The sequence below is a fragment of the Ambystoma mexicanum genome, chromosome 5p (assembly GCF_040938575.1).
Source record: "Ambystoma mexicanum isolate Mex_15411 chromosome 5p, UKY_AmexF1_1, whole genome shotgun sequence".
In the NCBI taxonomy this organism is placed as follows: domain Eukaryota; kingdom Metazoa; phylum Chordata; class Amphibia; order Caudata; family Ambystomatidae; genus Ambystoma; species Ambystoma mexicanum.
This window is the reverse complement of record NC_090930.1, coordinates 1,059,232,183-1,059,244,305: the sequence shown is the minus strand read 5'-3', so window position 1 is coordinate 1,059,244,305 and position 12,123 is coordinate 1,059,232,183. Positions and strand designations below refer to the sequence as shown.

Here is a 12,123-nt window from a genome sequence, read left to right as displayed (position 1 = left end):
GCTTTAAAAATTATTTTTTAAAATTTTTACACCAATGCAGTCATTCCAAGATGACAGTACAATGGAAGAGAGGTCAGAAGACTTCTTTAACAAGATCAGTCACTGCATACCTCAATTACATGTAGCGTCATCAAGCAACCTGCAAAATACAAAATCAATGTCTGGCTGACAAATTTCTCTAATGGTTACTTGAGAAAAAAGCAATGGCGAGTAGTTAAAGCGAACGACCAGAGGAGGGGATGTTTCTACTAGCTCCAAGTATTTTTTTTAAAGTACAGGTTATATTCTGTAAATGTTCAAACTTAATTTAAAACAAAGGCGGAATTCTAACTTTCTCACCTCAATTTCAGGTATGGAAGGCTCCTTGTTAAAGCACATGTTCATGATGTTTCTTGCTGTACGGTAAAAGGTTGTTAAAGACACAGACTTTCCCTGTGAACAGAATAAAATATACAGCACATGTCAGTATTAGACATACACAGAGGATATGTTTGAGGCGAAGCTAAGCTCAAGTCCCTTACTGTTCTCTAGAATGAGTAAAGAATACAGTTATGCCTCAACAAGGTAAATGTGAAGCAAAGCAATGCAGAAAGAATATGAAGCACTTGCAACACTGATAGGCTTAGGCATACTGAAGTCTATATCCTTTAGAACACCACTTCTCCACTCTAATCAAATACTAGCACTGCTGCGTACCTGATTTCACCAGTGGTCAGATTAAGCACCTCTTCGGCTTCACACTTGTTACCAGAGTAAGTGGGCTGCCAAATTCATGGAATTAAACCGGAGGACAAGAAAAGAAATGTGCTTTGTGCTTATACAGGTCTAGGGAATCGCTTCCTATGCAGCCAGAAACTAAACCTTGGCAAATGTGCCTACAGAGCCACGCCTGCAGAAATAACTTGTCACCCACACAGAAAGAGTACAAATAAGGGACCCTTTTGCCTAATAGCAGTAGGGTTGAAACCCCAAAGTTCACCAGACTACAGCACAGTAGAATTTAAGACTGTTGATGTTCTGTAGCAGGAGGTTGGTCTAAGAACGTGTGACTCGCACACATTCTTTCAATTAGCCTTAGTTAAAGAAACATCCTCATTGTGGCATACTGCTGCATGTTAACAAAATATCCTTATTTACACACCTCCAAAACATAAAGAGAACCATAAATGAAAGGGCAGAAGTGTTGCTTTGCCCTGCTTCCAAAAGCTAAACATCTGTCCCTGGGCAGACTGCCAAATGACTGCACTATTCAGGCACAAACCAGTGCCCAGTCCATGTTAGAAAAAGCTAAACCCCAAGATAATAGTCTGCCTGTCAGCAAAGTCAAACATGTGCTAGTTGGGAGAATTGAGTTACTCTTTGCCAGTCTCCTCTTTGTGCCTTCACCATGTCATTATTCTTACAGTTTACCAGTTCAACCCTGGAGTACAAGAGTGAAGAGGGCATCTCCTTTGCAGCTGGACAGTGGATTAACTGTAATCATTTGTATTTAAATCACAGGGGAATTACTTCAAGTAATGAAACCAATGCATCAACTTATTCTAAAATAAAATGATTCATGGTTTTATAAATGGTTGCTGCATTGCAGGCAGATTACATCACACAACACGATTGTCAACTGTTGATACAGCAGAGAATGTGGATCCTTGTGACAAAACCCCAGAAGTAGTTAAAACTGAAAATATTAGTTACAGCAGCCCCAGGGATTGTTTTACAAAGTATTTAAAAGCACAGCTTCTTGAGTTTGCAGCTAGAGAGCACACAGAATCTTATAAGACCGGTCAGGGACAAGCCCACATAAGCGGAGGGTCAGAAACAAATCCCCTTCAGTTACCATCATCAATTTAAACAAAAAGCACAAGATACTAAAATTAATTTGTGCTAACCCAAATCACAAAGGTAAGGGGATCCTGTTACTACAGTCACCTTGTGGGGTCCCAGACCAGAGCCTTACATCAACATGAGACCAGAAACAGGCACTTGCCTCACTGGTCTCTCTGGCCGGAGACCTGCACTGTCAAAGGAGGTCCCGTTACCAATGCCAAAACTGATGGCTTTGCTAATGTTTGTGTAATGTTGCCACAGCCAGTAAAATACAAGAATAAACACTACATTGAAAAGTGACTGGGATTTACATACAGAAAAAAAGCAACTGAGGTCATTAAAAGGAAAACTACAAGACCTAATGGGCATATGTGGGGGCTCCAGGATCAGAGAAACTGAACAATATAGATGTAACAAGGTAAGAATTATTCAATGCTGAAGGTAAAGATGAAATTATGTGTGGCCAAAAATTGGCTGCACCTTCACTGTTGACTGTAGAGAAGTTTAGCACAGAAGTCCTACACAGGGAAAATAAAATGGCTCTGCATGATTTTCTCTACTCATTACGCATCCACCCATTGGAGAGCAAAATTATCCGATCTCTTCAAGGCAATTTCATGTTCCCACACTGGGCACATGTATTAGGATGGTGTGAAGGGAAATGTGGAAAAAACAAACATTTATACAATTGGATATGGTCCAACACTTACTTTATATACACACTTATGGAGGTCACTCAAAACACCATTCTCAATGCGCTCCTCTTCAACAATTTCTTTTTCCTGAGCGAAAAGTCGCCGTCTGCCCGTTTTCAGCTGGGTGTCAATTTCTTTTACCTGGCTGTGAAAGCCATTTTTATGGACCACTCCATTAATGAGTCCATTTTTGGGTTCAAACCTGGGGAGCGAATGGAACTTGTAACCATTCTCCAAGTGGCCTTCCAAAGGTCCTTTCCTTTTCTCCAGGATCTCCTTCTCCAGTAGGACCTCCTTCTCCACCTTCTTGTGCTCCTCGGGGGAAAGGGAGTCATATGACAACAAGTACTGGCAGTAGGCCTCCTGCAGCTTTGCTAGCCTGTCTTGTGCAGTCTTAGGAATGCGGAGTAAGTCTGCAAGCTTATTCCACTTCTTGAGGTCTGTTACTTGCTGCATTCCACCCATTTCGTTGATCAGTCGAAAAAAGCAAGCCAGATCTAGTTCACAGCCTCCTGCAATAGGGGCATTAAAGAGGAGGACGGAAATAGAAAAAGCATTAGACAATAAAAGCCAACTAGTCTTTCATCCAAAGCCTTCAAACTCATAAAGTAACTGACATGAAAATGTTATCAACCTAGGCAAACAAACTAATACAAACATGAACTTGCAAAAGGGGCAAATAAATTAAAAATGTAACAGTGGAACTTGAGAAGCGTTGCAAACCAAAATGCCTGAAATTGACTTAGCAATGTATCAGTCAGGAACATAAAAACAGTAATAATGTAAACTACCAAGATGCAAGACAGGACTTCGGCTTTATAAAACAGTGTGTTTGGAAATTGGGTAAGTGGTTGCAGTGGTGGCAAGTTTGGGATGTGATGCAGCCAATGTCACATAGGTTGGCTTGAGGAAATCGCCTGGGAGTGAAGTACTCATATTGGGCCATTGCAACATGGAGAGGAATAGGCCAAGCTGCTGAGAACTAAGATGTGGTGTTGTGCTTGTGGCACAGAAATGTAGATTGAGATGTGGTAAAAGTCATGAAGTTGAAGATTCATGTCTTGCTAAGTCACATGATCTTGTAATTAAGACGTGACTGCATGCACAATCACAAACAACTATTATTAAGCAACTTGAGATGTTAAGAGCTATCAAATTATTAATGTAACCCAGTACTACTTTGGACATTAGACTGATGCCATTACCTTCTGTGGGTTGGCAAACCAGGACCATAATGTGCAACTGAATCGCCAACAACCAGGCATATGCATTTGTCATGGAGAAACCATGAAATGCTAATGTTTGTGAGGGTGAACCACTAACTACAATTATAGCTTTTGGTGAGAAAGGCAATCTTACTTTAGAAAAATAGGGTAGACCGTAGGTGGTACAATTCCAGCTATAAAATATGCTCTCGACAGAGTTGAAAGGCCCAGTATCTGGCCAATTCAGATGATTTTAAATTATGACCCTGAGCTGTAAACAATCTCTAATTTCAGAGTGCTTAGTTACCCAGAGGACTGTTAAGGTTGAAATGTATCATACACCACCTTCTACAGGAGACACTAAGTTAGGACAATTTATTTCTTGGGTACAAGTCCCACCCCCGCTCCTCCATTCACCCATATAGTAGTTACCAACACAGCAACTCGAAAGAGTAGGAGGGCAGTTGACAATCTTGGTCTCATCTCATTCCATCAGCAATTTTAGCTGGTTGTGTTACTTTTAGGGCAAACCATGTCTAACAAAACTATTTGCTACAAAGCAGCGTGCCTTTTAGATAGGGGGTGCAGAGTGAGCATTTATGGCATGCATTGGGCAGACTGAACATTAATTTATACATTTATGGGCTTCAAATCAGCTGTAAACGAACATCAAAGTTTTTTAATATTTTTTAAAACGTGCCCCACTTGATTGTTTCTTTTAGTGAGCGAGTGCATACCCAATTGACATTTTGCCGATGGCTGAAGGGAAAGACGCAGTATATATGAGCATTCTGGCAGGCCGGACGCAGTGAGCGATCCGTCTTTTGGGGATCGCGAACTGTGCCATAGCAACAGAAGGCAGTTTGTCTATTTTGGCAAAGATTGACCCTGAATTAGGAGAGCTGGCCACATCTGAAGAGCGGTGGCCGCCAAACAGAAGTGCTTCTGCGACTCCTTCATTAAAGATATTTCCAAGTTTGCCAGCAGCTATGCGGCTTTGGACAAAACACAAACATCTCTCAAAAGAGTGTTTTGGACAAAGGTTCTCTGAAGGGCCGGCATAGAAAGGGGCCGCTCTGCCAGCCACTCTTCATTTTAGATGTCCACCAATAATAGAGCCGCTGGGAGGAGCCAAGATGGCTGCAAGCCCAATCCCTTCTTTCCTTCTCGTGGAAGAGGCAGAGGCTGGCAGTACGGAAACAAGCAGCAAAATACCACCTCGGGTGAGAGCGACAGCAGCGACGCTCTGCATGTGAACAAGCACAGCGACTCCCGCTGTTGGACAGAGACTCGCGCAGCATGCAGGGATGTGGCAATAAATCACTGGAGATGCTTGGGTTGGAGACAGTTCAAGGCTTTCGTTAAGAGTTTTACCAGGATCCTATTCAAAAGCATTTTCCAGGCCTGGTAAATTGTTCTCGGGAGGACGAGCGCTTGTTGGCAGAAGAGATCACCAAACTGCAGGGAAAGTGCATAACTGCACCAGTGAAAGCCGACCTAGAGAGTTTTGTAAGCAACATGTTTCTGGTGAAAAGGAAGCTCAAACTGTGACCAGTCATTAACCGCGGAACGTGTTCGTAGTGTATCGCCACTTCAAAATTGAGGGTATTCCCCTGCTAGCAGGATATCCTGCAGAAGGGAGACTGGCTGGCTTGGATCGACTTCAGGGACGCTTATCTGGCAGTTCTGATTCTCCGACCACATTGTTGTTTCCTACAGTTCCTGTGGCAGGAACAGCGATGGGAATTTACTGCTTCTGTTGGGCCTAGCATTGGAACTGTGGGGTTTCACCATGTTACTCAAGCCAGTGGCGAGCAAGCTGCACGAGCAAGGGATCAGGCCCATAGTCTAATCAGACAACAACTGCATTATGTGCCAAGACAGGCAGTTGCTGCAGAATCAGGTGGATCAAACAACCACGTTCCTTATGGAGCAGGGATTCCTGGTCAATTGGGAGAAATCAAAGACCGTTCCCTCCCAGTCGCTGGAGTTCCTGGGTTTTGTCATATACACAGCCCAAGGTACGCTCAGCCTCCTGCTGGCGAAAGTGAATGCGATCAAGGAGATCAAGACTGTCATGGCAAAGTAATTAATATCGCTGAGGGAGCTAGAGAGACTGGTAGGCCAACTCCCTTCGTCGATCCAAGTAATTTTCCCAGGGCTGCTGCACTATCGTGCACTGCAGCGCCTCGAGATTCAGCATCAAAGAAGGGGTGTCTCATACGAGCAGAGGGTACCTCTCTGCCCGGAAGCAAAGAAGGAACTGTGTTGGTGGTTTTATCACATGGATGCATTGAATTGGAGAGAGTTTTGGATCCTCCACAGACCTGGTCATCGAATCAGATGACAGCCGCAAGGAGCTCAAAACAGAGAGATGATGACCGGAGAGAGAAGAGCTCATCCTACACATTAACTGCCTGCAGTTGCTCGTGGGCTCTTTCGCTGTGAAATGTTGGACGCAAGAGAAAACAAAGTGCTGCATCCTTCTCAAGATGGACAACATCTCAGCGGTCAGGTACATCAACCGACTGCGGGGGACGAGATGCAGAATGTTAGCAGTGCTAGATACGGATTTGTGGCACTTCTGCCTACAGAGAAACATCAGTGTGACAGCAGAATATCTTCCGGGCCTAAACAACCAGGTGGATGAATGGAATTAGAGGCATCTTCGAGACTCCACAGATTGGCAGCCGGACACAGCAGTGTTCCACCAGATAATGAGTCGACGAGGTCGTTGCCGAGCCCTGTTTACATCCAGGCTGAACAGGTAGCTTCTGTGGTTTTACAGGGGTGACCGGACCAGAAGGCAGTGGCGACAGATGCCTTTCTGGAGGTCTGGGGGCCTCAAACAGAATACGCATTTCCACCTTTTGGGATGATATCAAGAACGCTAGCGCAAGCAAGGTAGCAGCGGGTACACCCAGTCTTGATAAGGTCAGCTTGGAGAGGGTGGGCATGGTTCGTGGGCTTTCTGGAGATGTTCTATAAGTGCCCCATACTGCTCCTTCAACAGCAGTCGATTCTCCAGGACCCACCCTATGAGATGCATTCCCTGGTCCTGCATGGGAGTCCGACCCCAATAGTATGGTCGATTTCAGGAGAACCTGGCACAAGCCCGGGCTTTCGGGAGAAGTTGAATACCTCCTCATCACAGAGTTCTGGGCGCCCGGAACAAATAAATCTTAGAGCCGGTTGGTCCAAATGGCATAGCAGGGGTGTGACATGGGACCTGCATCCTGCTAGAACGGATGTCATTCACATAGTTAATTGTTTTGCTGCTATGGCTGCACAAGGCAAAGCGTACAGGACAGTTAATGCCATTAGATTAGCAATTTCGGCAGAGTATGAGCGCATACTAGGGCTATCGGTCAGGGTACATGCTTTAGGTATGCAGGTCGCTGAGAGGGGTAACATTTTTTTAAACCTCCAGTGCCAAAATACTTGCAATTATGAGACGTGAAGGAAGTCTTGAAACTGTTTCAGAGGTGGCCCGATAACGATGGCCTATCAAGGAAAGCCCTCTCAGCCAAAAATGACAACCTTGCTCCATCTGCTTTCTTGCAGGAGAGTTTGACGGGGGTACTAGAGATCGATAGAAGGTCCTATTCCGAAACTGGCGTCACCTTCTACATTACTAAGAGGACCAAGACAAACATGGGGTCACTCTCGTACCCGGCATTCCGGAGCAGCCTAAGGTTTGTCCGGTCAAGCGCCTGTTCGCTTATGAGGCAGTGACAGAGCAGCTTAGACAACCCAGAGTCGTAGCTCCTTGTTGCCCTGGGGAGGCCATTCAAGGCAGTCGCCTCAGCTACCCTATCCAGATGGGTTTGACAGAGTACGCAGAAAGCGGGAATGGATATCAGTGCATATGGGGCGCATTCAGCAAGAGGCGCAATGGCATCTAAAGCCTTCAGCGTCAGAGTGCGCCTAGAGGATATCTTAAAGGCTGCAGATTGGTTGAACGCATCGATTTTTACTTTAAGGCGATCGACCAAGTTTCCTCGCTGCTGGTGAGCAAGTTTTGAACAAATAATCTGAGCCTCCAGTATTGACATAGAATACAGATTTTCCATATTAACGTGAAGTAAAGTCATGATTCGATTAAAGACTTGGAGGATTATCCCACACACGCACTCACTACAGAGACAAGTGAGCGCATAGCGAGGATGCTTCAGCACTGACTGATAACGCAGCAGCTAGTTAAAGTTACGATTGCCCGTCTGAGAATTTTCTATGATTCAAGCCATCTTTTCTCTCCTCTGCAGGCACTGAGACCAAACCGGCAGGTTCATGAGCAGTTGGGTCCTGCCAAAGACTGGATAGGGGCGAGTCTGAAGAAGGTCACAGACTCTGATGACATGTTGCACAGCATTTTATTAAAGTAACTTAAAAAGGCCCATCTTTCCCTATCAATATGGTTGGTCCCTGCGTATGTTACTAATTAAGGTGTTCATTTGTAGGTCGTGAATGTTTAAAATAAACAAGTTTACTGTCCAAAACTACCCTATCTGACCCTACAACCATGACTCCCAACTTAAATCACGAGAATTACTCCCTTCTCCAGAGGGTATTCCTAGTACTAATATTTGTGCTCCTTGTTAGTATTGAATTATCTTGTAACTTCGTAGATCAGTCTCTTTAGTTCATCACTGCATTATTAAATCTTCCTTTCTCTTTAGGAATCCCTTTTGAGAGCTTCTCACAGGATTCATATCTCTCGCTGCTGTAACTGTATCTCGTTACAGTATTACTGTTCTGGTGTGATTTCCCTGGTGGACAATAGTATATCGCCTTCACTTTGGCTACTTTCCTTGATATATAGTCCAATTGTTTAGTTCTCAAACTCTGGTTCATACTTTGTTCTCCCTCTCACATCACACGCTTCTTGTATTAGACATTTAGATATGTTCCCCTTTCACCAGGGTATTTCATTGCACTGCTTTTTTCGTGCTTTATTTAGCTTTTCAATGGTTCCTTCTCTAGTACCAATAGGTACTAAGTTCATTTGTTTCCCAATGAACTACAATTTACACTGAAACAAGTTGTATGAGCAGCATAACAATTCCCTCGATGGCTGCCGCGCTTCCCGTTACCTTCTTTACCGACGGTATACGCTGTGAGAAACCTAATGGTATTCCACTGTTAAACCCCCTTTTTGCCAATAACCATACACAGTTCCTCCCATCTCAGCCAGGAAACAGTGTATACAAACTCTCAGAGAACTACTTGTCCCACAATGCCTCAGATACCGACAAAGAGAAGGAAATGCAGGGAAACAGGAGGAAAGTACACAGGCTTGAAACTCGAGATCCACCCCTTTCACTTGCTCAAGCCAGAACCCTCTCCTCATTAGTTAGGAGGCACTTATCTTCGTACCCCATGTCCCCCTCCCCAATCCCTGGGAAGAAGAGCAAGCAAAGAGGAAGGAAGATTTCTCATAGGGATCAAAAGAGAACAGCTTCCTCTGGAAAACGGCCATGTTGTTACCTTAATGAAACCAGGCAAAGTCAGGATATTAATTTCAATCATCCATAGCTGACTTCAATTAACCAATATGCAAAGTATAAAAGGTGTGGTTCTAAACAGCACACTTGGCGAGCTGGGAACCTGTTTCACACCGAGGAGATCGCAAAGCAGGGGACTGCTGGACCAGATGCGAGGAGGAGCCTGGCGTGCCAGATCGCTGACCAACTGAGCGAGAAAGGCTGCAGCGCAGCAATGGAGCCAAGCCTCCCGAGAGCTGGAACCAGGCAAAGAACTTTCTACGGACATTGTGTGAACAAGTGCTCATTAACCTGGAAATGTGTACAGCCATTCAAGTTTAGGCTACGAAAAAGACATACTGGGATGTGTAGTTTCTTCTTGTGCTTCCACTTAAAGTTATGTTTTTTTGTTATGTGCTGCTCGAGCAGTAAAGAGTTGAGCATAATCCTTTGCCTCCGTCTTTAACAGAATCATGACTTTCCTTCACGCAAGTATGGAAAATCTGTATTAAGCATACATTAGTTCAGAACATTCCATCCAAATGCTAGTTAAGTTCAACAAAGTAACCTTCAGTGGCTGCAATGGGCTAGGATCCATGCAGCTAGGATCCAGCTGCATGAAAATACCAGTACATTTTATTGGGCACAATCAACTATTCACTAGGCCGAACTGCATAAAGTATGCATTTTTATGAACATTGGACATCTATTCAATTTTTTGAGCTAGGGCAGGTGGTGTGGGGTGCATCAAAGCAACACCATTAAATAAGTAACATGGAAATGGGTGGTGAGGGGTGGGAAAAAAATGATGTGGAAGGCGTTGATACAAGCTCTTTGGAACCCTCCCTCAGCAAACCAGTGGTGTCTTCACTGTTCCTTGGTGCATGGCATTCTTTCAATCAACTTGTGTAAAGATAACATGTATTACAATTTATAAAAGGAACGTGTGAAGACTTATTGGATATGCCTACAAGTTTATAAAAACAAGTCTGAATTACTTTACTTATATGGAAGATAAGTTAAAATGGTGACAAGGTGTATACATTTAGTCTCATTTTTGACAAAATAACAAGAGCAATAATGCAGGTAAACAATGAGCTGAAATTGGTACCTTGCAAGGGGAGTGGGAAACCAGGCCAAAGAAACAAAGTTTGGGGAGATAAAGTTACCAAGGCATCTCTGTTAAAGAAGAACTCAAGACCTCAAAAATATAAAATGTTAATGCCCCCAAACATTTACTCCAAATTGTTATCTTCTTTTGAATATCCAAAAAATGTAAAACTACCAAACCAGATTTACCCACAAAACACATACTGTCAAACAGTCAACATATGAGATATTCCATGGCAGTAGATTGCGATGAAGCAGACTTAATCATGGACATGCACATTTATTTTGGCAAGTTGAAAACTAAATCAATTTCTTAGCATTTTAGTGGGAAAGTGGTTGAGAAGTTCTCCTTTAAGGCATAAAATAAAATGACATGTTTCTCAGAAAGCCAATGAAGAGAAGGCTTACTTTTTAGATGTTGATACAATCCTAATAAGAAGCAGTGGTGTACTTACCAGCACCATGGATAAAGTCCTGTGGACTATTGGGAAAGAATACCATGTCAGCCGGCAAATCTTGGCAGATGCCTGGTGCTTGAGACCTGGGAAAAGAAGCGCTCTGGATTCCTGAACCCATAGGACCGGCATAGTGCAAGATGTATTGTGGAGGAGCAGCACAGCTTTTGAATAGGGATTGGGAGGTAGGGAAGGGCGCAAAAACAATCTCACAGGAAAATGCTTGCATGCACTGTGGGCTGAGCAAATGAGCCACCATTTTAGCTGCTGGGACATGAGGGAAGTGCAGTGTGAAATTATTAGCTCTGCAAGTTAAGAGGAACATGTTGATCCCCAAGAGAAGGGCAGTGCAGATCCTCTGGTTTTAGGTCACGACCAAGCGCGGAGTGCGCAAGCCCATGCTCTAATTCCTGGGAGGAGTACCGCCAAACAGAAACACAAAAAAGACATCAGTAAAAAATATGTTACAAGGCATTAACACTAGCAACACATTCATTTAAAACAGAACTAGGTTATTGTAACTTTGAGCATGTCTCTTAAAATCACAAACATCTGAAAATGTTACAGAAACATGGTATTACAAAAAGACCAATGCTTTCATGATTTTGAGACAAAACCAACGTTTCCCTAGTGTTAGCATTTTTTAAGTGAATTTCTCAAAAATGTATGCCCCAAAGTAGCATATTGCAGAACCAAATATTTCGGCAGCAAGGAATAAGACCAGATACTTACCAGTAATGGTTGATCTCAATGGGTAGTCTACGAATTTAGTCTTGAGAAGCTTTTGCCATTTAGTGCCAGAACGGCTTAGTACTTGACAAAAATGTACTAAAACCAACTTTAGATATTGCAAATGCAGATATCCTGCCCGAAATCAGCTGACATGATACCATCATACTTTAGGTTATCCATGTTATGCCTGGAGGACCATGAAACTTATCGAAATGGAAGTTGGTTATGTGGACTCTTAGGGAATACTTCTAGAATAGAGAGAAGGTAGACTACAGAAGAATAACTGCATGAATCAAGTATAGTCCAGTTTTCTCTTTGCTTCAGCAAGGGGTAAAATGAATGCCATCTACAGTGAAATTTCACAACCAATAGGGCCATAAGTGGAGAAGAGTCGATCCTACACCTAAAATCTGATTCTAGACAATTTGATGGCTCATTCACACCATTTTTGCAGTTTAGTAAGGAAGTCTTACAAACCTCAATGTGAGCCGCGTCTTCTATGAAGCTGAATTAATGTACAGGCAGCTAGGTGGACTCCTTAGACCAGAGTGTTTGCAGGACACTCAGCCTGACTTGTGGCACAATCACAACAAGAAAATGGGTTTGGCCCGCATAAATT

General features: G+C 43.5%; 1 protein-coding gene across 3 annotated transcripts in view; it reads right to left on the bottom strand.

The window, feature by feature from the left end:
• Positions 1-12,123, bottom strand: part of JARID2 (jumonji and AT-rich interaction domain containing 2) — a 1,398,385-nt gene that overhangs the window by 376,750 nt on the left and 1,009,512 nt on the right. For 2 of the 3 annotated variants that reach the window (XM_069613558.1, XM_069613559.1), the window contains exons 8-9: positions 2,535-3,031; positions 340-432 (exon numbers count right to left, since the gene is read on the bottom strand). In XM_069613558.1, the coding sequence (XP_069469659.1) occupies positions 340-432; positions 2,535-3,031 (590 nt within the window). The remainder of the gene's footprint in view (positions 1-339; positions 433-2,534; positions 3,032-12,123) is intronic. The other variant, XM_069613560.1, reaches the window with a different exon arrangement.